The sequence below is a fragment of the Hemitrygon akajei genome, chromosome 24 (assembly GCF_048418815.1).
Source record: "Hemitrygon akajei chromosome 24, sHemAka1.3, whole genome shotgun sequence".
In the NCBI taxonomy this organism is placed as follows: Eukaryota; Metazoa; Chordata; class Chondrichthyes; order Myliobatiformes; family Dasyatidae; genus Hemitrygon; species Hemitrygon akajei.
In genome coordinates, this window is record NC_133147.1 from 18,546,156 (window position 1) to 18,568,615 (window position 22,460).

Consider the following 22,460-nt stretch of genomic DNA (forward strand, 5'->3'; position numbering starts at 1 on the left):
AAGGGCACCTACCACATTTTGAACATAATGTGTGATATGTACATATTCTGGCAGCTGAACAAAGATGCCAAGTACTTCTATGCTATAGATGATGAAGTCCACTACCAGGTAAATTATAAATGGAATCAGAAAATGCGCATAGTACTAGATCAGAAAATAAAAATGGAAAATATCAATAACAGTAATACGTTCCCCACACGTGTAAGAGCTAGTAAATTTAAAGATAATGAGATAATTACTCATGCAAAATATGATACTCTATACTTTAAATGTCAACAGAATTCATCCAAAATTGATCAAATCAGTGCATGATATTCTAGCATTTCAAGGCCACTTTATTAGGTACACCTACTTGTTAATGCAAATATCACATGGCAGCAACTCAACACAAAAAGCAGGGGTTCCCAATCTGGAGTCTATGAACCCCTCGCTTAATACAGTATTATTGGTCCATGGCATTAAAAAACGTTGGGAACCCCTGACATAAATGCATGCAGACATGGTCAAGAGGTTCAATTGCTATTCAGACCAAACATCAGAATAGGGAAGAAATGTGACTTAAGTGACTTTGACTGGCAATGATTGTTGGTGCCAGATGGGGTGGTTTGAATATCTTGGAAACTGCTGATCTCTTGGGTTTTCATGTACAGCAGTCTCTAGAGTTTACAGAATGGTGTAAAAAACAAGAAATATCCAGTAAGCAGCACTTCTGTGGGCAAAATGCCTTGTTAACGCAGGAAGTCAGAGAAAAATGGTTCAAGCTGATGGGAAGGTGACAGTAACTCAAATAACCACACGTTTTAATGGTCATGTGCAGAAGAACATCTCTGAATGAGTAACACCTCAAATCCTGAAGTTGGATGGACTACAGCAGTAGAAGACCACACCGGGCTCTACTCCTGCATCTAATCAAGTGGCCGCTGAACATATAGGTACTATATGCTTTGTTATTGCACTAGAAGCACGTCCTACCCACAAAATCAGCCACACTTAAATCTCGATTGTGAGTGTCCATTAATTGCAGACACCTGTACACCTTAGTGCTTTCTCTTAGAAAGAAAAACGGTTATACTTTAAGGCAGGCAAAACATAGAAGGCTGACTTAGTTCAGTAGGCACATAGTTTTGAAACAATTCACTTCCTTTTTCCCCATTTCTTTTCACCATCTCTAATGGAATAGAAGATGGCTGTTAGGCGATTGTTATTTGGTTGAGAGTTTTTTTTGTAGCTAGATGCACTCAATGTATTCATGGGGGGAGACGGTTGGGATAGTGGGTGGTCAGGCATAATCCACAAATGAATCCAAGAGTCCTGCCTCTGTCCTCAAAATCATTGAATGTCAGTACATTAAAATCAATTTTTAAATGCTAGTTCATCAAATGCAATTTTCTTCTTTACATTCTAGAATCACAAAGAGTTTTTCATGATCTCATGACATCCTAAAACCTTAATCAAGCTAATCAAGTATTCTGAAGTGCAAACATAGTTGTAAAATTGGAAATATTCTTGACAATTTAAACAAATTAAGGCCACACATATGTAATTTTCTGGACAATCTGTTTTCATGGCTTGGGTGAAAGTCAAGTAAACTACATAATTCTCTGAATTCACCGATAGTTGAACAGATAATAAACACAAGAGATTCTGCAAATGCTGGAAATCCAGAGTAACATATACAAAATGCTGGATGAACTCAGCAGGTCAGGTAGCATCCATGGAAAGGAATAAACAGTCAATGCTTTGGGACAAGACCCTTCATCAGGACTGGAAATGAAGGGGGAAAAAGCCAGAATAAGGTGGGTGGAGGGGAAGGAGTACAAGCTAGAAAATGATAAGTGAAGCCAGGTGGGTGAGGGAGGGTGATGAAGCGAGAAGCTAGAAGGTGATTGGTGGAAAAGGTAAAGCACTGAAGAAGGAATCTAGTAGGAGAGTAGAGTGGATAATGGGAGAAAGGGAAGGAGACAGGCAGGTGAGGAGAAGGGAAGTAAGAGGGGAGCCAGAGTGGGCAGAGTGAGGAACAGAAAAAGAGGGAAGGAGGAAAGGGAAGAATTACCAGAGGTTAGAGAAATTGGATGTTCATGCCATCAGGATGGATGCTACCCAAACAGAATATGAGGTGTTGATCCCCTAACCTGAGAGTGGCCTCACTGTGGCAGTTGAGGAACCTGTGGACTTGCATATTGGAATGTGAAGCGGGGACTGGAATTAAAATCCCTTCTTTCTGGTCAAGATGGCACCTGCGTACAACGCTCTTTAGGTCGACATCTTCTGGATAGATCATGGAACCATCTTTTTCACTTCTTTTATGTCTTTTATGTTTGTTTCTTGTCCTGGATGTGATTCTGGATCTGTTGGAGACTGTATTTTGCTGTTTGGAGATCATTTGGGTGCTTCAGTACTCTGCAGTTTCTGAGACTCCATGAGGCAGAGGTAATGTGAATGAACCTTGTGACAAGAAGACTGCAGGATAGTGTATGAGCCAATGTTTGATCCCATTTCGCTGATTATAGCTTCCATTGTTCGCCGTTTAAAACAACAAGGGTGACTGAAGCATCGAGGTAAGTCTGGAAGTTTGGAGATCATTTGGGAGTTGCTCTGCAGTCTCTGAGAAGATTCCAGGAGATAGAGGCAGCGTGCACGGACCTCGTAGTGAGCATACTGCAGGACGGGGTGCAAGCTGATATTTGACTCCATTTCACTGATTAAAGCTTCCATTATTCACCGACTAAAGTGATAAGGGTGAATGAAGCATCGAAGAGGATGGGCACCGGCCACCTGTCTTTTGATCGTTCTGCTATGCTGCCAGAGAGGGGACAGCTTGTTGCTGCTGGAGTGTTGCCCAGGATTTTTTCTGTGCTTTGGATATAGACTTGGACGATAACATTTTTTCCACTCATGGTTTTAACATTCTGTGTTTTGTTGCCCGATCTTCTCAGTTTTTTTTTGTGTGGGGGAGGGAGATTTGGAGAGCGGAGGGGGGGGGGGGGTGTCAATGTGCCTGATCCATTTTGTTCATTTTTTTGTGCAGGAGGGGGGACTTTGGGGTCGATATGCCTGATCCGTTTTGCTCGGTTTTTGTGTGGGAGGTGGGATTTGGGGGTTTCATTTCCTACTGCCTTCATTTCTTTCTGGCTACCCGGAGAATTGAAGAATTTCAGAGAATGTATACTTTTTAAATAAAATGAACATTTGAAAATGATTGGTCAACGGGAAACCTTCCTTGCTGCAAATGCAGTGAAGGAAATCGACAAAGTTGAACCTTTTGTTGTTGTCAATTCTAGTGTTATTGAAAGCTAAATACCCTGCTGAATTCTACTCATATGAAAAACAGAGGCCAAGTATTACCATTCTACAGAGACAGTTCTGCACCAGATTAATTTAGATCAGGGGTTCCCAATCTGGGGTCCATGGACCTTTTGCTTAATGGTATTGGTCCATGGCATTAAAAAAAAGGTTGGGAACCCCTGACTTAGACAGTCTTTCTTTGTAGCCCAACATGATTAAAAAGTTCATAGCTTTTTCATCCTGGGAATCTTACCAGTTGTATTTGTTGATGATAATATAGCTTTTGTCTTATATAAAACAGCTTGTGGCTTTGCACAATTTAAACTGAATATTCACAGCTATTTTCTTGCTAACTTTACCCCAAACCTGATAGATCCTTACCTTAATAATTCCATAAACTCCTAAGCCACTGACAGCAGTCAGGGCAACGTCAAGAATAAGAGATGCACAACTGTCCACTGCAAGACAATAGTACATTTTTATACATTAATAGAAATTGTGAGAAATATCAGCATTCTGTGAATGAAACACTGCCTGAGGAGTGATGGACTACAATTTGATTTTACAGCAAAGTGACAATAATTCGATTTTACTCAAGAGTCCCATCCACAGAACTACATTTTAATTGAGTTAGTTAATGCAATAGATTAATTAGCCGAAATTTTAATAATTCTTAGGTTAGGACTGAAATTGTACTCGAAAGAAAAAAAGACCTGGCATTTATATAGCACCTTTCTCAACCACAGGATGGTCCTTAATTGAAGTGAAATGAAGTGAATTTTGGTTTATTGTCATTTAGAAACCACAACTGCATTGCAGTTAAAAAATGAAACAACGTTCCTCCAGAAAAGCACACAACAAAACAGACTACACCAGAAAATCCACATAACGTTTGGCAATTCCCAAAAAGTCCGGAGAGGCTGCTGCGTATTAATATCACGCTACCATCTTAGCGCGTTGCCCAGAAAGGAGCTCCAAACCCACCAGACAAACAAGACTACCCAGACACACCAAGTCAAGAGACTAACTCTACCACCCAATAAACCAAAAACTAAAGCTACAAGACCTACACAAAACCAAATAGTTACATATAGTTATAGTCAACATATAGTTACAACAGTGCAAACAATACCATAATTGATAAAAAACAGATCATGGGCACAGTAAAAATAGTACAAAGACGTTAAAAGACTATATAAGCTTGAAAGAAACCACTACACAGTTTCCACAAGTCCTCTGGGTCCCGATAGACTTGTCACCCCACGTAGGCGGCAGAAGGGAACACCCCCGCTATGGACTTCCATGGCGCCGCTGGAATCAGCCTCGCAGATGCAGCATGTGGTGAACTACATAGACCTGTCTGGACACGCCCCCTGCTAACACAGTGAAAGTGCCCTTAAGTGCTTTAAACAAAGTGCAGTAAAGCTTAGGAATGTTAACTTAGGGACAAATATTGTCCTAGACATTGCAAAAATGGTAAGGATAAAGAAAGGAGGCATACTTTAGGATTACGCTTAGACAGGCAGGATCAAACAAATCTCTCATTGAGTACACAAAGAAGGGAAATCAGGTGGACAAAAAGATATAGATCTGGCAAGCACAGCCAGGGAAATTCTGAAGAGATTCTACAGGTATATTGGACGAGCAAAAGGGTGGCCAAGGAGAGATTAGGTTCCCTTAAAGGCCCATTAGGTTGCATACAGATTTTGGGAAAACAAATCAGGGCAATAATGTCACAGTGAACAAGTGTAACACAAAGTGCTGTACAACAAATTACGTAATTGCCTGAAAGTGGTGTCAAGAGTGGTGAAGGCAGTGTCAGTGGTGAATGCCTCTCATTCCCATCTAGATATGTCCATACATGGCCTCCTCTGCTGCCATGATGAGGCCAAGCTCAGGTTGGAGGAACAACATCTCATCTACCATCTGGGTAGCCTCCAGCCTGGTGGTATGAACATTGAATTCTCCAATTTCCGGTAATTCCCTCCCCCTCCCCCTATCCCAGGTCCCTCTCTGCCTCTCTCCCCTTTCAACTTTCTGCTTCTTTATCTCTACAGTTCTTTCATGCTTATCCCCTCCCCCTCCCCTCTTTATCTTTCCTCTGATTGGTTTTCCACCTGGCGCCTCTAGGCCCTACCCCCTCCCCTATCTCTATTACTGGGCTACGGACCTCTTTTCCCCCCCCCCCATTCCTGATGAAGGGTCTCAGCCCGAAACATTGGCTACTCTTTTCTCATGGATGCTGCCTGACCTGCTGAGTTCTTCCAGCGTTGTGTAAGTATTATGTATATTATTGGTCACTGTAACAGGAAAGAGGCCATTAAATTGGAAATAATGCAAAGACAATTTAGATGAGTGCTGCCTATACTTGTGAGCTTGAGCTTAAGGAGATTGGACAGACTTCATTCATTGGAGCATAGGAGACTGAGAGGTGACCATATAGAGATATATAAAATGATGAAAGACATAGATAAGGTGAATGTACAGTTTCTCCTCTCAGGTTAGCCAAATCAAAAACTAGAAGGCATAGGTTTAAGGTGAGAAGTGAAAGATTTAAAAGGCACCTGATGGACAATGTTTTCTCGTAGAACGTAATATATATAGGGAAGAAGCTGCCAGAGGAATTGGTTGAGGCAGGCACTATAGTAGCATTTAAAAGATACTTGGACAGGTACATGGATAGGAATGTTTAAAAGGGATATCAGCCAAACTTTGATTGGCTTCTTGGTCAGTTGAGCTAAAGGCCCTGCTTCTGTGCGGTATTACTAAATGCACGCTATTCATTGAAATATTGCTAAAGAACTTCTTTTACTCACTTAAGGGGCAGGTGGGACTGCAGTTTACAATCCCACCCAAGAATCAGAAACTCTGATGGGAAAGCTCCTTCCTAATACTACATTAAAATTTCAGTCTGGTTAATGTATTGGTCTCCAAACCTACAATTTTGACTCAGAGTCAGAGGTACTCAAATCCTTGGGCTATTTTATATGTTTTACCACCAAGAGATTTTTAAACGAGCTTATTGGGGCCAAGAAAAAGGTTGCTCAACAGAGTAGATATGATCTGAATAGGCAACAGGGCCACTCAGGTCAGCTTTATCAACCTTCATTTAATTTAATAACTGCTGCCAAAACTAGTCACTTTAGTATAACTTTTTTTTTCTCCAGATAGTTCACAATTATAGAAGAAATGGACAGTTCGTTTGCAAATAACACTGAAGATTTTCTCACCCAAACTGCATTAAAAAAAATCCAGATAAAGCATACAAAGCATTTACTTACCTCTGTGAAAAGCACCTTCGAAATGCAAACCGATCAAAGAAACATCTACTTTTGACTCAGGCCTGAATAATCTCACCAGTTCAAATCCAGCCATTACTGTCCAAATGACCTGTCAGAATACAAAGCATTTGTGTACGTTAACAGCAGTCATTCGGCCAACATTTGGTAAGAGTGGACATATATCCATTCAGATGTCCTGTTTGAGAGAAAATTGCAAATTCCTCCTTAAAACCTCCACAAAAAGTGGGGAGGGATCTTCTACAGTGAGTTGTCAAACATCCACAAAAATGAAAGATGAGCAGACAAATTTTCATTTGAAATGGAAGGAAGCAAAGCTCCCTCTAATTTGTAATGACCAGAGAGTGCAAAAATCTTGTGCTGCGCAATTTTTTTGCCCAGTGATAACGTGCACACTGAATGTTTACTTGGAAGCAAATTGCTAGTGAAATTTAAGAGACTACTAGACAGATATATGGAGGAATTTAAGGTGGGGGGGGGGTTATATGGGAGGCAGGGTTTAAGGGTCGGCACAACATTGTGGGCCAAAGGGCCTGTACTGTGCTGTATTGTTCTATGTTTTATGTAAACCCGAAGCTGTTCTAAGGATAATAAGCGATTCTGTTTTAAATAAACTAGCAGTTCTCCTGCACTTCACACTCTTTGCTTCTTTGGAGTTTGACATAGTGAATCAATAGCTTCTTCAATAACAACAGTATAAATAAGCCAGTTTTAAAATCTGCAGACGAATCATCACAAACCCCACGTTGTCAACACTGTCTGCATCAGAAACTGGAAAAGGAAATGTGCTTGTGTACAATTGTGAAATATACTTAACAAGCCAACGAGTTTGTGTGCAGTTTAAATTCCTTTGTGCGCTATTAGAACAAGATGTGTGTGAGTGTACGCGCACACACCTCCTCCTCCCCTCTGCCATCCGACTCCTAAATGGACATTGAAGCTTTGAACACTGCCTCACTTTTTTAAAAATAAACAGTATTTCTGTTTTTGCACGTTTAAAAAAATCTATTCAATATACGTAATCGATTTACTTGTTTATTTATTATTATGTTTTATTTAATTTATTTTTTCTCTCTGCTAGATTATGTATTGCATTGAACTGCTGCTGCTGCTACGTTAACAAATTTCACATCACATGCTGGTGATAATAAACCTGATAATTGACTCAGATTCAGAGGGAATGTTGGGAGGAATATATTCTAGCTATCTGCTGTAGACACACAAGGCAGAAATACTTTCAACATATTGAAAACAAATCATTAAATACAACTGCAATGATTTGCATGCAAGCATCTTGGGTTTATTATATGACAAAAAGATATTAAAAACGTGTACCAACATCCAAGCTGATCCCATCTCATGCTATCTGAATGGCTTGTGGTGCTTCTTGGCAATGCAGGGCTTACAATTTGCAGCTGTAGTTAAGATGTGCAAGACACAAATAGTGAAACATCACACAACAAGATCCCCAAAGATGCAATTAGATAATGTACAGATTTAATATTTTATGAGTGTAAAAATATTGAATGAGGCATTGAGCAGAATGCATCTGATTTTTCATCGTACCTGAGGGTCTTTAGTTTCTGCTTGAGGGCATAAGTATACTTTGAAACATGGCTTTACACAAATACAAACCAAGTCAATAATGCAGCTTTTGATGCTATAATCAGGGGAAATCCTCAGATTCTAAAGGCTAAGGAGCAGTCTCTATCAGGGCGACAGTGACAGCCATACTTGTTATTTTATGTTCTCGTTATTTACTGTATTGCTATTTATTTATATTTGTATTTGCGCAGTTTTGTTGTCTTCTGCACTCCATTTGATCTTTCGTTGAATCTTGTTACAGTTACTGTTCTATAGATTTGCTGAGCATGTCTGCAGGAAAAAGAACCTCAGGGTTGAATGTGGTGACTCATATATGATCTGATAATAAAATTTACTTTGAATGTATCGCAAATCAAAAGTAAATCAGCACTTCTTTTAATAATTGCCAATGACTTTTTCCTCTAAAGTGCTTGCCAAGTTCCTTTTACAGATCAAAGGGAACTTCACCTCAGTGTAGTGTGATGGGTCTAAAATATATATATTCCCTGTTCTTGGACTTCATAGAACAGGGTTATAATCTCACCATTTCTGAATATTAACTGGATTTCTTCCAGTCACTTCAATATTGTAAAAAATTTAATCAGATTTTGCTTTGAGTTTATATTGAGGTAATACCCCAAAGATTAGGGTTTGTTTAAGCATTAAATGATTCTTCCTCTAGCACTGATCACCTTTACCAGATGAAAGGACCTAAAGCACCAGAGACTTAAATAGTCTACTTATATAGCTGAAGTTACAGTTCTATAGTCCTAACACCTAAAAGTGTATGACTGCTCGAGGGCTTAAGTGTACATTAAAACATGGCTTTACACAAATACAATTTTACGATGCTACTTTCCGGGGGAATCTTCACATTTTAAAGGCCAACAAGCAGTCTCTAAGGGAATGACAGCGACAGCCATATCACAAATCAAGTGATTCAGTACTTCTTTCAATAATTGTCAACATTGTTTTCAAGTTCAAGTTCAATTTATGGTCACTCAACTGTGCACACGTATACTGCCAAATGATATTACTACAGAGGTCCTTGAGGTTTAAGACTATTAAATTCCCTCATACCACAAGTTAAGGCTCCTGACCTCACAAACTATCTACTTTTGATCTTGCACCTTATTGTTTACAGGCACTGAATTTCTTTTCTATAGCTGTTTCGCTTTATTTTGCATTGCCATTGTTTTACTCTGCTCTACCTCAGCGCTCTGTGCAATGATCTGATCTGTGTGGACATTTTGCAAGACAAGCTCTTCATTGTACCTTGGTAAGGTGACAATAATAAACCAATTCCAAGTACCGACCTATCTCCAACTAGACCTTTAGCAATTTTGTCACTGATGAGCGTATAATAATTCATTTCATTCTCAACTCGGCAGATCATGATGTAGTCTATAGCAGGACCTGGTAAAGAGCTGATAAATAGCAGACAATATTCACAACTCCAAGTATTAGAAAATGAGTATGTCAGTGTCTGATCACCTTTAGGGATCACCATGGGAGATCAACTTAAAAAAATTGAACCATACATTTAACTGCAGCAATACTGGGTCAAAGATGTGTGTAATCCACGTGTAGCCATATTGAAAAGACGTGTTATAATTTAAAATACATTTTAAGCACCTTTCAATTTTCTAAACTTAATTAGCCGGAACGCGCGCCCAAGGACCGTTATTCCCGGCACTCGGCGGGAAAAGGCCAACGAAGGGACTAAAAAGGCCGGCACTCTTAAAACTTCAAAAATAAACTGTTATCCTCACAAAAAATACTTTTTTATTGTCGATTGCCTACTTTTAAAACGAAATTATGCTTGCCGAAAGGTTTTTAAAATGTACCCTTGGTAAAAAAAAATTATAAAACGGCGGCGCTTCAAGCCCTCACTTCACTAACCTCACTCAGGCGGTGAGATTCTCCTCTCACGTTTTACCTCATTTCATCACTTTGTTTTCATTTTTTTTTTAAAAAACTCACCGTGTAAGAGGCGGTCAGGATTATGCTCCCGGTTCGGACATGGCAGCAGAGGAACCTGTGGCTGCCATGGTACATTTTGGAGAAGAATCGCGCCATGTTCCTCGTTGATGTTCACTCTCTTTCCTCTGGACCATGAACCGAACTGTTGTCGGTGTGAAACCGGCTAGTTCTGGCTGTTTAACGTCCGTTAAACGGCGTAACATCGAATTTCGCCACTTCCTGATTCCATTCCCTCATATCACATGACACAACAAAGAAAAAGAAAGATCAACCCCAGAAGCGGTTTAAATGTCCTTATCCCTTCACTTAGAACTCAGCGCGTATCATGACTGCATTTACAAAACACTTTTATTGTGAGAAGTTTATTGTACTTTGATATATAACTGTTTCTACCTTTGGCTGTATGACACCGTCTGTAACTGTTGGCAATGCCACTAAGTCAAGTTTTTGTTCAGAGTTTTGTGTGCTGTTATTGGGACGCTTATGATAGGAGGTAATATTTCTCAGTAAGTGATAAGTGCTGTTACGGTAGCAAGTTACCATTTGTATTTGTACCACAGCCCTCAAGAGGAAGAGTGTGGTAAATTTCAGTTGCATATCTGAAATATACCATTGGGACGCAACTAGTGGAAAAAATGGCAAAGTGGGCAAACAGATTTCACGGGGACCTTACCCACCACCAAGAAATGAAACAAAAGCTGTTTTGTGTTGATGTGCTTTGGGAATACGTTTCCAGATATGGTCTGAATTTTGCAATCTTTGGAAGACAAGAGACGTTTTAATGAGCAATTATTAAACATTAACGATTTTTGGAAAGACAAGTGGAATACTATTCATAACCTGAAGTTTAGGGCTATGGGTAACCCGAGGAAATTTCTAAGGTAAGGACATGTTTAGCACAGCTTTGTGGGCCGAAGGGCCTATATTGCACTGTAGGTTTTCTATATTTCTATGTTTCTATGAAGTATACCTACTAGACTCAGGGAATACTTGTATCTAATGATTAAGGCATCTATAAGGAAAACTGTAGACAATAATCCAAGAAAACAAGGTGCCATTCACTTCTAACCCGGATAATAATATTGTTTATAGAAGATATACACTGTACCTAGGCAGCACCTATCCTGTAACCTGAAAATAAAAACAACGTTAACCACAGATTTGAGTCTCAAAGTGCATCTAAGAAACATCTATTAGGCCAAAAAATAAAACCAAAGTATCATCAAAATTATGAATTTGACTGAAAAGTTGTGTCTGCACAGCTACATATTAAATAAATAAAGGTACACACTCGGAGCTGGTTAACTTGTACATTCACTTTGCAGAGAGAGCTACGAATCAATGCACATGGGCAAGTTGTCAATCAATAATTAGTGCTAAGGGTAGTCATTGCACTAAAAGAAATAGATCTGTACACTGCACTTCCTTCTTCCTTTAGGTTAATGTAATGTAAAACTGTACATGTAACAAAACATTCAATTTCCCTTTAACAGACTGTGTTCAAATAAGCATGCTTTCACAATAACAGTGTTTTCTTGATATTTAAAAAAAAAACAGTACATAACTAACTTCACTATTCTAGAGATCCAGTCTTTTGGGTGGCACTCTGTTTCTCTCAGGATAGTGCCTCTGGAGCTATGGAGTGGCATCGGGTTTGGCAGGTATCTTGTCAAAGACAACTTTCTCTGTTGCAGGTGTTACGTTCTGTTGGTGACCTGGTCATCACAGAGAGGTAAGTCCGGTGGATGCAATGTGTCCGCCTTGTTGGACGCAGATGGCCCAGGTGTGCTCTTTGGCTGGGCATCCAGTGCCAGGTCCACATGATGTCTCTATGTATGATCACCGATATCCACAGGTTCTTGTAGCTATCCTACTGGGTGTCCGCTTGTCTTCTCGGTAATCACGCGCTGGGACTTCCTGTCCAACCTCAAAGCTCCTTGCAACTGTCTGAACTGTTTATTCTGCACTTCCCACCGTAGATTTCAGGAGGTCTGTGCGAGATCTCAGATTCTTGTTCATGAACAACATTGCAGGTGTTTGATTTGTTGTCGCATGAACAGAGTTCCGATACACAAAAATGAAGTTGTCCACCCTGTGCTAAAGAGAAATGTCCTCCGTGTCCATTGCTTTAATGGACTTCTAGTAGATTTGGACAAACCTTTCAGCTAACCATTCGTTGCTGAGTGGGGAGGATTGACTTGAAATGTTTGATGCCATTTTTCTTCATGAATAGCCTGAACTTTTCTGACGTGTTATCTAGTTTGTTGTCAGTCATAATTTGTTTGGGTAAGCCTTTTTTTTTGAGAAGATAGCCTTCTGAGTGGAACCAGTCTTTTCTGATGTGATTGACTTCATTGATATGGCCTCAGGCCACTTCGAATGAGCATCCACAGCAATCAGAGACATGGAGTCCATGAATGCCCCAGTAAAATCATTATGCACTCTTTGCCATGGTGAAGGCGGCCACTCCCATGGGTGGAAAGGTGCCAGTGGGGGGTACATTTTGAACTTTGTGGAATCCCGAACAGCTTTTGGTCAGGTCTACGATCTGTCTATTCCTGACCACCACACATAGCTCTGGGTGAGACTCCTCATCTTGACTGTAACCAGGTGACCTTCAAGCAGATTCTCTAACACTCTGGTGCGCAGTTTAGAGGGAACCACAACACGAGATCCACACATCTGGGTTCTTTGAAATACAGACAGTTGGTCTCGTCTCACTGAGAACTCTGAAAACATAAGATTAACATGAGCTGGCTATCCTTGCATGGTGACGTCATAGACTTTAGACAATGTCGGGTCATTCCTTGTTTCTCTTTGTGTTTCAGAATTTGCTACCGACAGTTGGTCCACTTCTGCTGGGTCACAGAATGAAGACTTTTTTTCTTCAGTTGTCAGCAGTGGAGGACGTGACAAGCCAACAGCATTGCTTTGTTGTTTGGTACCCTTGAACTCTATGTCATAGGAGTGGGCGCCCGGGAAAAGTGCCCAACATTACAACTGGGTACCAGACATCACTGGGATTCCCTTGCTGGGATTGAAAATGAATACAAGGGGGCTGGTGGTCTGTTACTGGGGTAAACCTTTGTCTGTAGAGGTAGCGGTAGAACTTCTTTACTCCCCATACTAGAGTAAGGGCCTTTCAGTTGACCTGTGCGTAGTTGTGTTCTGAGCTCGTCAGTGATCATGAAGCAAATGCAATCGGATGTTCAGATCCATCTTTCGTAGTGTGTAACAAGATGATACCTATGCCATAAGGGGAAATACTGCACACCAGTCTGATGAGCAGAGATGGGTCATAATGGGTGAACAGTTCATCTGATGTTATTAGTCTCTTTGTTTCCTTGAATGCTCTTTCATATCTTTCTGACCATTCCCACTTTGCTCCTGTCTGCAATGGTGCATTCAATGGCCGCAGAACTGTAGCAATGTTTGGGAGAAACCGGTGGTAGTAGTTTATGAGGCCCAAGTATGACCTGAGTTGTGACACTTTCCAGGTTTGGGTGCCTGTAGCACTGCTTCAGTCGTCTCTTGTGATTTATGTAAGCCCTGGTTGTCAATGACATGTCCACAATATGAGATCCCATTCTTGAAAAACTCACATTTCCCTCTCTTTGCGCACAGACCATACTCGTTCAGCCTGGTAAGCACCTTACCAAGGTTCTGGAGGTGCTCTTCATCATTCTTACCAGCATAATGATGTTACATTTTGTTCCTGGGAATCTTGGACCACTTGGCCCATTGCTCTTTGCCAAATTGCTGGAGCTGATGTGACGCCAAAGGCGAAGCAATTAAACTGGAGCAGTCTCTTGTGAGTGTTGATTGTGCGGAACTTCCTGCTTCACTCTTCAATCTCCAGTTGCAGATAGAGTTGTGACAAGTCAATCTTTGGAAACATCTCACCATCTGCCAAAGATATAAAAATGTCTTCTATTCACGGCAGGGGATACAGCACAGGATTGAAGCTCATTTTGAAATCCCTGCATATGGAAACAGCTCTGGCCTCTTTCTTGATCAGCAGGACAAAGGGGGTGGCCCATTCGCTCCACTCAACCTTGGAGAGAATACCAGATGCCTTGAAGGTCTGAGGTTAGGCATCTACTTTAGGAAGCAGAGCATTAGGCACTTCGGCGTGCTTTATGGAATCCTGGTTTTGTTGCTTTCTTCAGTTCAGTTCTGCCCTTCATGCCTTTGAGTTTACCAATTCCCTTCTCAAACACCTCATTAGCATTAAGCAAGTGTGACAGTCTTTGGTTAGTGCTGCCATTTGGGCTGCAGTTGCCTGTCAATGACTCATTGAGAGCTTTGATTATGTGCTGGTCTAGTTGGATTTTTCTCAACCGTTCATGTCTGAAAAGTTGACAAAACTTTTCTCAAGCCCTTATTTGTGCTGGCCCCTCACTTTTCAACATATAAAGCTCTAACTGCAGTGTTTTCCCTCTGTACATCACATTTACTTTCTGTTTATCTTTGGGGAGGCACTTTTTCTCCTGAGTAGGTCTTCAGTATCACTGAGGTCTTTTCTAATGGCAGCTTAGAAAACAGCCTGTTGTAGTCACCCTCTGAAATTACATACAAAGCTCACCCTGTATCCAGATCCATTTTTATTTTTACACCAGATATATCTGTTTTGTTCTATTTCTGTGAAGCTTTACAGTTCTTGACCTGGCAGCACACCTTTGTCAGATTCTGTGTTGTCTGATGCAGTTTCACATTCAGTCACTTTATGCATTCATTTAGTTTTGTGTTTGAAATTTTTCACTCTGTGCGTTTTTTTTTTCTCTTTGGTTGTGCTTTTTGTCGAACTTGCACGCTCTCTCTATGTGGCCTCGTCTGTGATACTTGCTGAAAAATTCTTCTTTGAACAAAAATCATTCGCATCATGAGAGGATTTGCCAAATCGATAGCATTTTTGCCTTTTTGCACCATTCAGGGCCATTTTGTGCATTTCACATTCTAAACTCTTTTTCTGTAGTTCTGACACATCCTTTGCTGCTGTCTCCATTGACATTGCAATGGTCAATGCCCATTCTAAAGTTACATCTCTTTCTGACAGTAGCCTCTTTTGAGTGCTCTGACTATGCATGCCACATACAAGCCTGTCCCTTAAAGCATCAGAAAGTCCATCTCTAAAGTCACAGTACTGGGAAAGTTTGCGCAGTTCTGCAATGTATTCAGAAATGCTTTCATCCTTTAACTGGTTCCTTTCGTGAAATATAAATCTCTCAGTTATTACTAGTGGATTTGGGATAAGTGATCTTGAAAAACTTCAATAATTTTGATGAACGTCTTGCTTGCTGGCTTTTCAGGAGTTACTAAGTTGAGTAAGGGACTGTATGTTTTAGCACCCATTAAACTAAGAAGTGTGGAGACTTCCTTTTCTTCATCCACATTGTTAGCACTACAGTTCAACCCTCTCAATATACCATTCCCAGTCCTCATTAGCACTATCAAATGTGAAAACTTTCCCAACAAAGGCCATCGTCATGTTATTTTCACTTTAGTTTTGCTAGTTGTGTGTCTCTCATTGTTGTATTGTGCACTGTCACTCAAACATCTCTGTGCTAGCATCTGTGACTGCCTTCCCTGTACTGGCTCACTCTTTCCTCTCTCTGTCTCTCTCTGTCATCTCATAACCGTCAGTGCATTTGGTGATATTCACTGACATTCAAGTTTGTACTCATCGCCAATTTGTTGTGCCTGTATAGCTACATATCAAATAAATGATATATATCAAATAAAGACATGCACTTGGAGGTGGTTAACTTGTATATTCACTTCATAGAGAGAGCTACGAATCAATGCACATGGGTAAGTTATCAGTCAATAATTAGTGCTAAAGGGAGTCACTGCGCTAGAAGAAATAGATCCATACACTACAAAATATAGCAGCAATATCCTACTGCACGCTGAGTATGTGAAAAGTGCCTGAAATGCTCAATTCCTTCCCAAAATAACTTGGTTAGCCAGCAATATTGCGGAGGTGTTGGACAATTTGTCATAAACTGACATTTAACTGTGTAATGAAAGGTCCCTGTAATATAGACAAGTGTAGCTACATCTGTTTATGAATGTCAGTGCAAGACCTTTAGAGCAGCTGGGAAATAAGTGAGCCAGAAAATAAACTTCTTTGAAGGATTTATCTAAAACCGAGAACTGAAAACATGCCACCACATCTATAGCCATGAATTACAATGCTTGAGGCTAGAGCCAAATAAGTTTGTTGATGGTTTCCTTCCAAGACTTAGAAAGATGACCAGTAAATGCAAGTTCAAGGAAATGGACAAAATGTTCCTGGACTGACTGATCTGAGATTAAGCCTACCCAGAAAGGTAGAAAACTTTAATTCTGGAAGAGATAATTGGGCTACTCAGAATGTTGATATTGAAGTTGATTACTTAAGAGGCTAACCTCCAGCTCAGTCATAGGAAAGGATTTACTTAGATGGTGGAAATGAAAGAATAAAATCTAGACTGAAAGTGAGATAGGTAGAAGCTCTGGACAATCAAACCCAGAGAGCAGGAAGATGTCCAAAGGAAACAAAACAGTGTCATAATAATGACATGCAGAGGAAATAAAATTCCACAACTTGAAATGAAGAAGCCTTCAGGAGCCTAAGGGCTCACATCACGAGGTTCAGGACCTGTTATTACCCTTCAGCCATCAGACTCCTGAACCAGAGGGGATAACTTCATTCAACTTTACTTGCACCACCATTGAAATGTTCCCACAGCTATGGACTCACTTTCAAGGACTCTTCATCTCATGTTCTTGATATTTATTGTTTATTTATTTGTTATTATTATTTATCTTTTTTATTTGCACAGTTTATTTATTTTGCATACCAGTTGAACTGGTTGGTGTGGTCTTTCATTGATTCAATTATGGATTTATTGGGTATGCCCACAAGAAAATGAAACTCAGGGTTTTATATGGTGACGTAAATGTACCATGATAATAAATTTACATTGAACCTTGAACTTTGATCTAAATTATAGGGATGCTTGAAGAGAAAGCAGGAAAACCTGCTGAAAGGGCTGGAAAGTTGGGAGGAATGACAACAGATCTCAGTAAAAGATGAGATAGAGAAGAAAGCAAAGAGAATGGAAAACAAGAAGAAAGCACTGAGCATTGAAAGTAAGTAGACTGAAAAGTGATTTATAACAAGAGGCATATTGGACCTAATTTAACTGTTCCCAGAATGCTTTAATAAAGCAGTTGGATAGTTGGAGATCTGAACTTCACATTACCAGCAAAACTCCAGCTCTACTGAAAAATGAGGATCAAAGTGGGTAGCACGTGAGGCATGAGCACAATGTGCTGATGTCTTTGTGTGTCATGAGTCTGTGATTTTTTTGTTTGAAGTCTTTGGCTGAGGGTCACAATTTAATTTTATCACGGACCAATGGTTGACAGATATGGGGCTTTGGTGGCCTTGAGAATGGCAGGGAGAACGAAGGTAGGGAATTTTGGAGAACCATTTCTGGCCAGAAAGTAGCAAAACTGTCTAACTATGATTATTTACAATACTGACCTTAAATGCCACTCTAAGAAGTGCATGGTAAACTTTAATTAGTGCCACCTAGCTTAAACTGGTAATAGCCAGCCATGAAATTGAATAATTACCAAACCAATTAGTAGCCAGCTGCTCACATGAGGAAATCTGCTGATGCTGGAAATTCAAACAACAACACACACAAAATGCTGGTGGAACACAGCAGGCCAGGCAGCATCTATAGGGCGAAGCGCTGTCGACGTTTCAGGCCGAGACCCTTCGTCAGGACTAACTGAAAGGAAAGATAGTAAGAGATTTGAAAGTAGTGGGGGGAGGGGAAATGTGAAATGATAGGAGAAGACCAGAGGGGGTGGGATGAAGCTAAGAGCTGGGAAGGTGATTGGCAAAAGTGATACAGAGCTGGAGAAGGGAAAGGATCATGGGACGGGAGGCCTCAGGGGAAAGAAAGGAGGGGGGGGTGAGCACCAGAGGGAGATGGAGAACAGGCAGGCAACTAAATATGTCAGGGGTGGGGTAAGAAGGGGAGGAGGGGCATTAACAGAAGTTAGAGAAGTCAATGTTCATGCCATCAGGTTGGAGGCTACCCAGCCGGTATATAAGATGTTGCTCTTCCAACCTGAGTTTGGATTCATTTGGACAATAGAGGAGGCCATGGATAGACATATCAGAATGGGAATGGGATGTGGAATTAAAATGTGTGGCCACTGGGAGATCCTGCTTTTTCTGGCGGACCGAGCGTAGGTGTTCAGCGAAACGGTCTCCCAGTCTGCGTCGGGTCTCACCAATATATAAAAGGCCACACCGGGAGCACCGGACGCAGTATACCACACCAGCCGACTCACAGGTGAAGTGTCACCTCACCTGGAAGGACTGTCTGGGGCCCTGAATGGTGGTGAGGGAGGAAGTGTAAGGGCAGGTGTAGCACTTGTTCCGTTTACAAGGATAAGTGCCAGGAGGGAGATCGGTGGGAAGGGATGGGGGGGACGAGTGGACAAGGGAGTCGCGTAGGGAGCGATCCCTGCGAAAAGCAGAAGGGGGGGGGAGGGAAAAATATGTTTGGTAGTGAGATCCCGTTGGATCCAGCTGCTGGTGTAGTGGTATCTGCACCGGACTTCGAGCCAAGTGGTCCCGGGTTCGAATCCAACTGGCTCCTTGCACACTTTCCATCCGTGCTGGGTTGAGCATTGAGTTAGCAACTTGGCCTTGTAAAAAACAGACAAATTCTAAACAAATGGCAAGGTTGCTGCCCAAGGCGCAGACCGGAGCAACAAATCATTTAGTACTTGCTAGTCACTGTTGGATCTCTGTTTAATTTCTGATCTTTAGAGTTCTTCCAGGAGTCAAGATGGAGAGCTGTCTTAATTCAAGATTTCAGTTTACTTTAGGGTACATACATACATACGAACACTAAGCAAACTAAATAAAGAGCTGAGAAATGATGCTAAGAGAGGAATTAATGTTAAGAGGTGTAAGACAAAGGAATAAAGAAATAAAAGATGGCACTTCTATCAAAGTAGATAAGATTAAAAAAATTCCTCAGTGATGAATTAATTAATAGGCTACATAATTAAAACAATTACATCGCGTGGGTAATGTGCTAATACTTAGCCAATGAAAAATAAGGCAGATGATAAACCGTTAGTTTAGCTTCTATACCGCTTTCTTTCAGTGAGTGTGAAAAATACATGAGTTTCTTAAAATGTCCATATCTTATAAAAAGTATTACTTTAAAAACCAATCATTTCCAACATCACTAAAATCACTTTGTGTTTACTGCTTTGAATTACAATTTACAATTCACTCACCTGCTTTCTAACGCTCTCCAGTTTGGCCTCCCCTAAAAGTGCCAGTTGTATACTTAACATTAATGATTGTGTATAATGTCTAAAATATCAATTGAGGTCGAATTGCTAATCACAAACCAGTAAAAATAGGAGGTGGTGGAACCTAATGAACCTAAAGAGATCCGAATGTACTGTTTTTTATGAAAATACCTGGCTGGCCGTAGTGAAGAAAATAACGATTCAGCTGTTGCACTGTTGCAAGTTCAACTTGAAATACGTATCACGAATTTCTACTGAAAAAGTCATTTGTGACTTTGACCTTCAGATGTCTGTTGGAAAAGTAATCCGATATATGGAACATTTTCTGGCTTTGACCTTAGAATGTCTATTGCTCTGTAACTGTTAGAATCTGAATGGGGGGGAGTGAGGTTGTCAAGTACAAGATTTCTGTGTGTTCTTGATGGCACTGTTGAAAGGGAGCTTATGCAGCAACTAAATATTTTTGACGTGCGGATTTTACCCATACCCTTGGAGAGCATGATAGTACAAGGAAAAGCAGGAAGAAAACCAGATCATTTGGTTCTGGTGTCTGGGTAGGAAACTGGATATAAAGAGTCTATGTTTTTGATCGTCTAGACTTCACTTAAATGGTGTCAAAATCTAAGTGGTCAGTATATTTACGCACCTTATTATAAGTGTGAAATAATCCTAAAATGATTATTATTTTATAGGAAAATGGTAAATTTTCAAAAACTACACAGAAAATGGATAGGGCATCAAATATATGATGAATCAGAATTAGGTTTAATATCACTGGCATATGCCGTGAAAATTGTAAACTTTGCAGCATCAGTACAATGCAATACAAAATAACTCACAAGATGAACTGTAAATTCCATTAAGTATATATTTATGTATATTAAATAGTTAATTTAAATAAATAGTGCAAAAACAGAAATGGAAAGTAGTGAGGTAGTGTTTATAGGTTTAAGGTCACTCGTCTGAGTGCCGCTGGTACCAGGTAACCCAGGAACTACCTGTCGCATGTTTGGGTGGTCGGCGACTAAACCGGTTCACCCGGTTTAGGGTGGCTAGACACCTGCAGGACGAGAAACAAGGCGGATGAACCCTCTCATAGGGTCAACAGCCATCTAGCAAACACGTGCCGTGAAGCGCGGAAGGGGCATCCCTTGCATCGAAGCTTGGTCTGGCCATTCACTGCAGCTGAACTTCCCCCAAGCCGTCTCGGACCCCGCTGTGCCGCTGGATCCGGGAGGGGATGTTGGGGGGGGGGGGGGTCTGGACCTGTGCAACCCCCTACTCACCTAAAATCCATTCACGCACACGCTGTTCCTTTCTGAGCAACCAACATCATCCTATGGAATGGATAGTGACAGAGTGTGAGATACATATATATATATATATATAGAGGTTCAAGGTCCATTCTGAAATCGGATGGCAGAGGAGAAGAAACGGTTCTTGAATTGCTGGGTGCATGCCTTCAGGCTTCTGTACCTCCTTCCCAATGGTAACAATGAGAAGAGGGCATGTCCTGGGTGGTGAGGGTCTTTAATGATGGACGTCGCCTTTTTGAGGTACTGCTGCTTCAAGATGTCTTGGATACTATGAAGGCTAGTGCCCATGATGGAGCTGACTAATTTAACAACTCTCTGTAGCTCACTTCGATCCTGTGCAGGTACATTGGTAGAAACTTGCGAGTGTTTTAGGTGACATACCAAATCTCCTCAAGCTCCTAATGAAAGCTGCTGTCTTGCTTCCTTTATAGCTACATCAATATGTTGGGACCAAGTCAGGACTCCAGGAGCTTGAAATTGCTCACTCTCTCTATTTGGATCCCTCTGTGAGGATTGGTGTGTGTTCTCTCATTTTATCCTTCCCAAAGTCCTCAATCAGCTCATTGGTTTTGCTGACGTTGTGTGCAATGTTGTTGCTATGTCGCCACTCAACTGGCTGGTATATCTCACTCCTGAACACTTCCTTGTTACCATCTGAGATTCTGCCAGCAACTTAGATAACAAATTACATTTTTCACAAAATCAGAGCATGGCATTAATTAACGCATTTACTATACGCAACTGTGTAATTGACTAATTAAATCTGATGACTTGTGCCTACACACTCATTCTTCAACAATTAGAGATCAACTTCAGAATTTCGATGAAAGACTTCAGTAGAGAATAAAATGCAATAATTTATTCATAGATGTAATGATTTCATATCAATTAAATCATGCACATTAATCTCCCCATTTAGCTGGAGAGAAACATACTGAGTAGTTTGGCGCAGAGCCATTAAGGTCTTAAAGTTGCAGGTTCAATGATATTGAGCGCTAAGATTTCACTATGTTAAAAAATAAACTTTATTTCTGACTTCCTCCAAGAGGACCACAACCTTGTAATTAGTTTTGGAGGCTTGAGTGCCTCAATGACCTGGAGAGCTATGTCGGCTGGAGTCAGGGCTTTGTGCTTTGGCTCTTGGTAGGGTCACCCATGTCAAACAGGTCAAAGGGCAGAGGCCAAAATATAGATACAGCTCAGTCAATCACAGGAAAAACTCTCCCCAACGTCCAGGTTCAGGAACAGTTATTACCCTTCAACCATCAGCCTCCTGAACTAGTGTGGATAACTTCACTCACCTCAGCACTGAACTGATCACTAAACACAACCTCTGGGCTCACTTTCAAGAACTCTTCAACTCATGTTCTCAGTTTTATTTATTTATTTTTGGACTTGCACACGTTCCCTTCTTTCGCACAGTGGTCGCTTGTCAGTTTTTGCTTGTGTGTAGTTTTCATTGATTCTATTGTATTTCTTTGTTCGATTGTGAATGCCTGCAAGAAAATGAATCTCATTTGATAATAAATTTACTTTGAACTTTGATCAGTCCTTCATCAGAGAAGAATCATTTGTTCAAGGAAGCCGGCATGAAACTAGAGTGTTTCTTCCTGAAATTTTATATGGAAGCAGAAATAATATTGGTTAAGGTGAC

General features: G+C 40.7%; 1 protein-coding gene across 5 annotated transcripts in view; it reads right to left on the minus strand.

The window, feature by feature from the left end:
• LOC140715927 (lysosomal-associated transmembrane protein 4A-like) overlaps positions 1–19,725 on the minus strand; it is a 35,387-nt gene extending 15,662 nt beyond the window's left edge. For 2 of the 5 annotated variants that reach the window (XM_073028480.1, XM_073028478.1), the window contains exons 1-4: positions 10,152–10,654; positions 6,567–6,675; positions 3,667–3,743; positions 13–144 (exon numbers count right to left, since the gene is read on the minus strand). In XM_073028480.1, the coding sequence (XP_072884581.1) occupies positions 13–144; positions 3,667–3,743; positions 6,567–6,675; positions 10,152–10,247 (414 nt within the window). In that variant the 5' untranslated portion in view covers positions 10,248–10,654. Of the gene's footprint in view, positions 1–12; positions 145–3,666; positions 3,744–6,566; positions 6,676–7,919; positions 8,000–10,151; positions 10,655–19,472; positions 19,517–19,661 lie in introns of those variants that run through there. The other 3 variants (XM_073028479.1, XM_073028476.1, XM_073028477.1) reach the window with 3 other exon arrangements.
• Between the last annotated feature and the right edge of the window lie 2,735 nt (positions 19,726–22,460).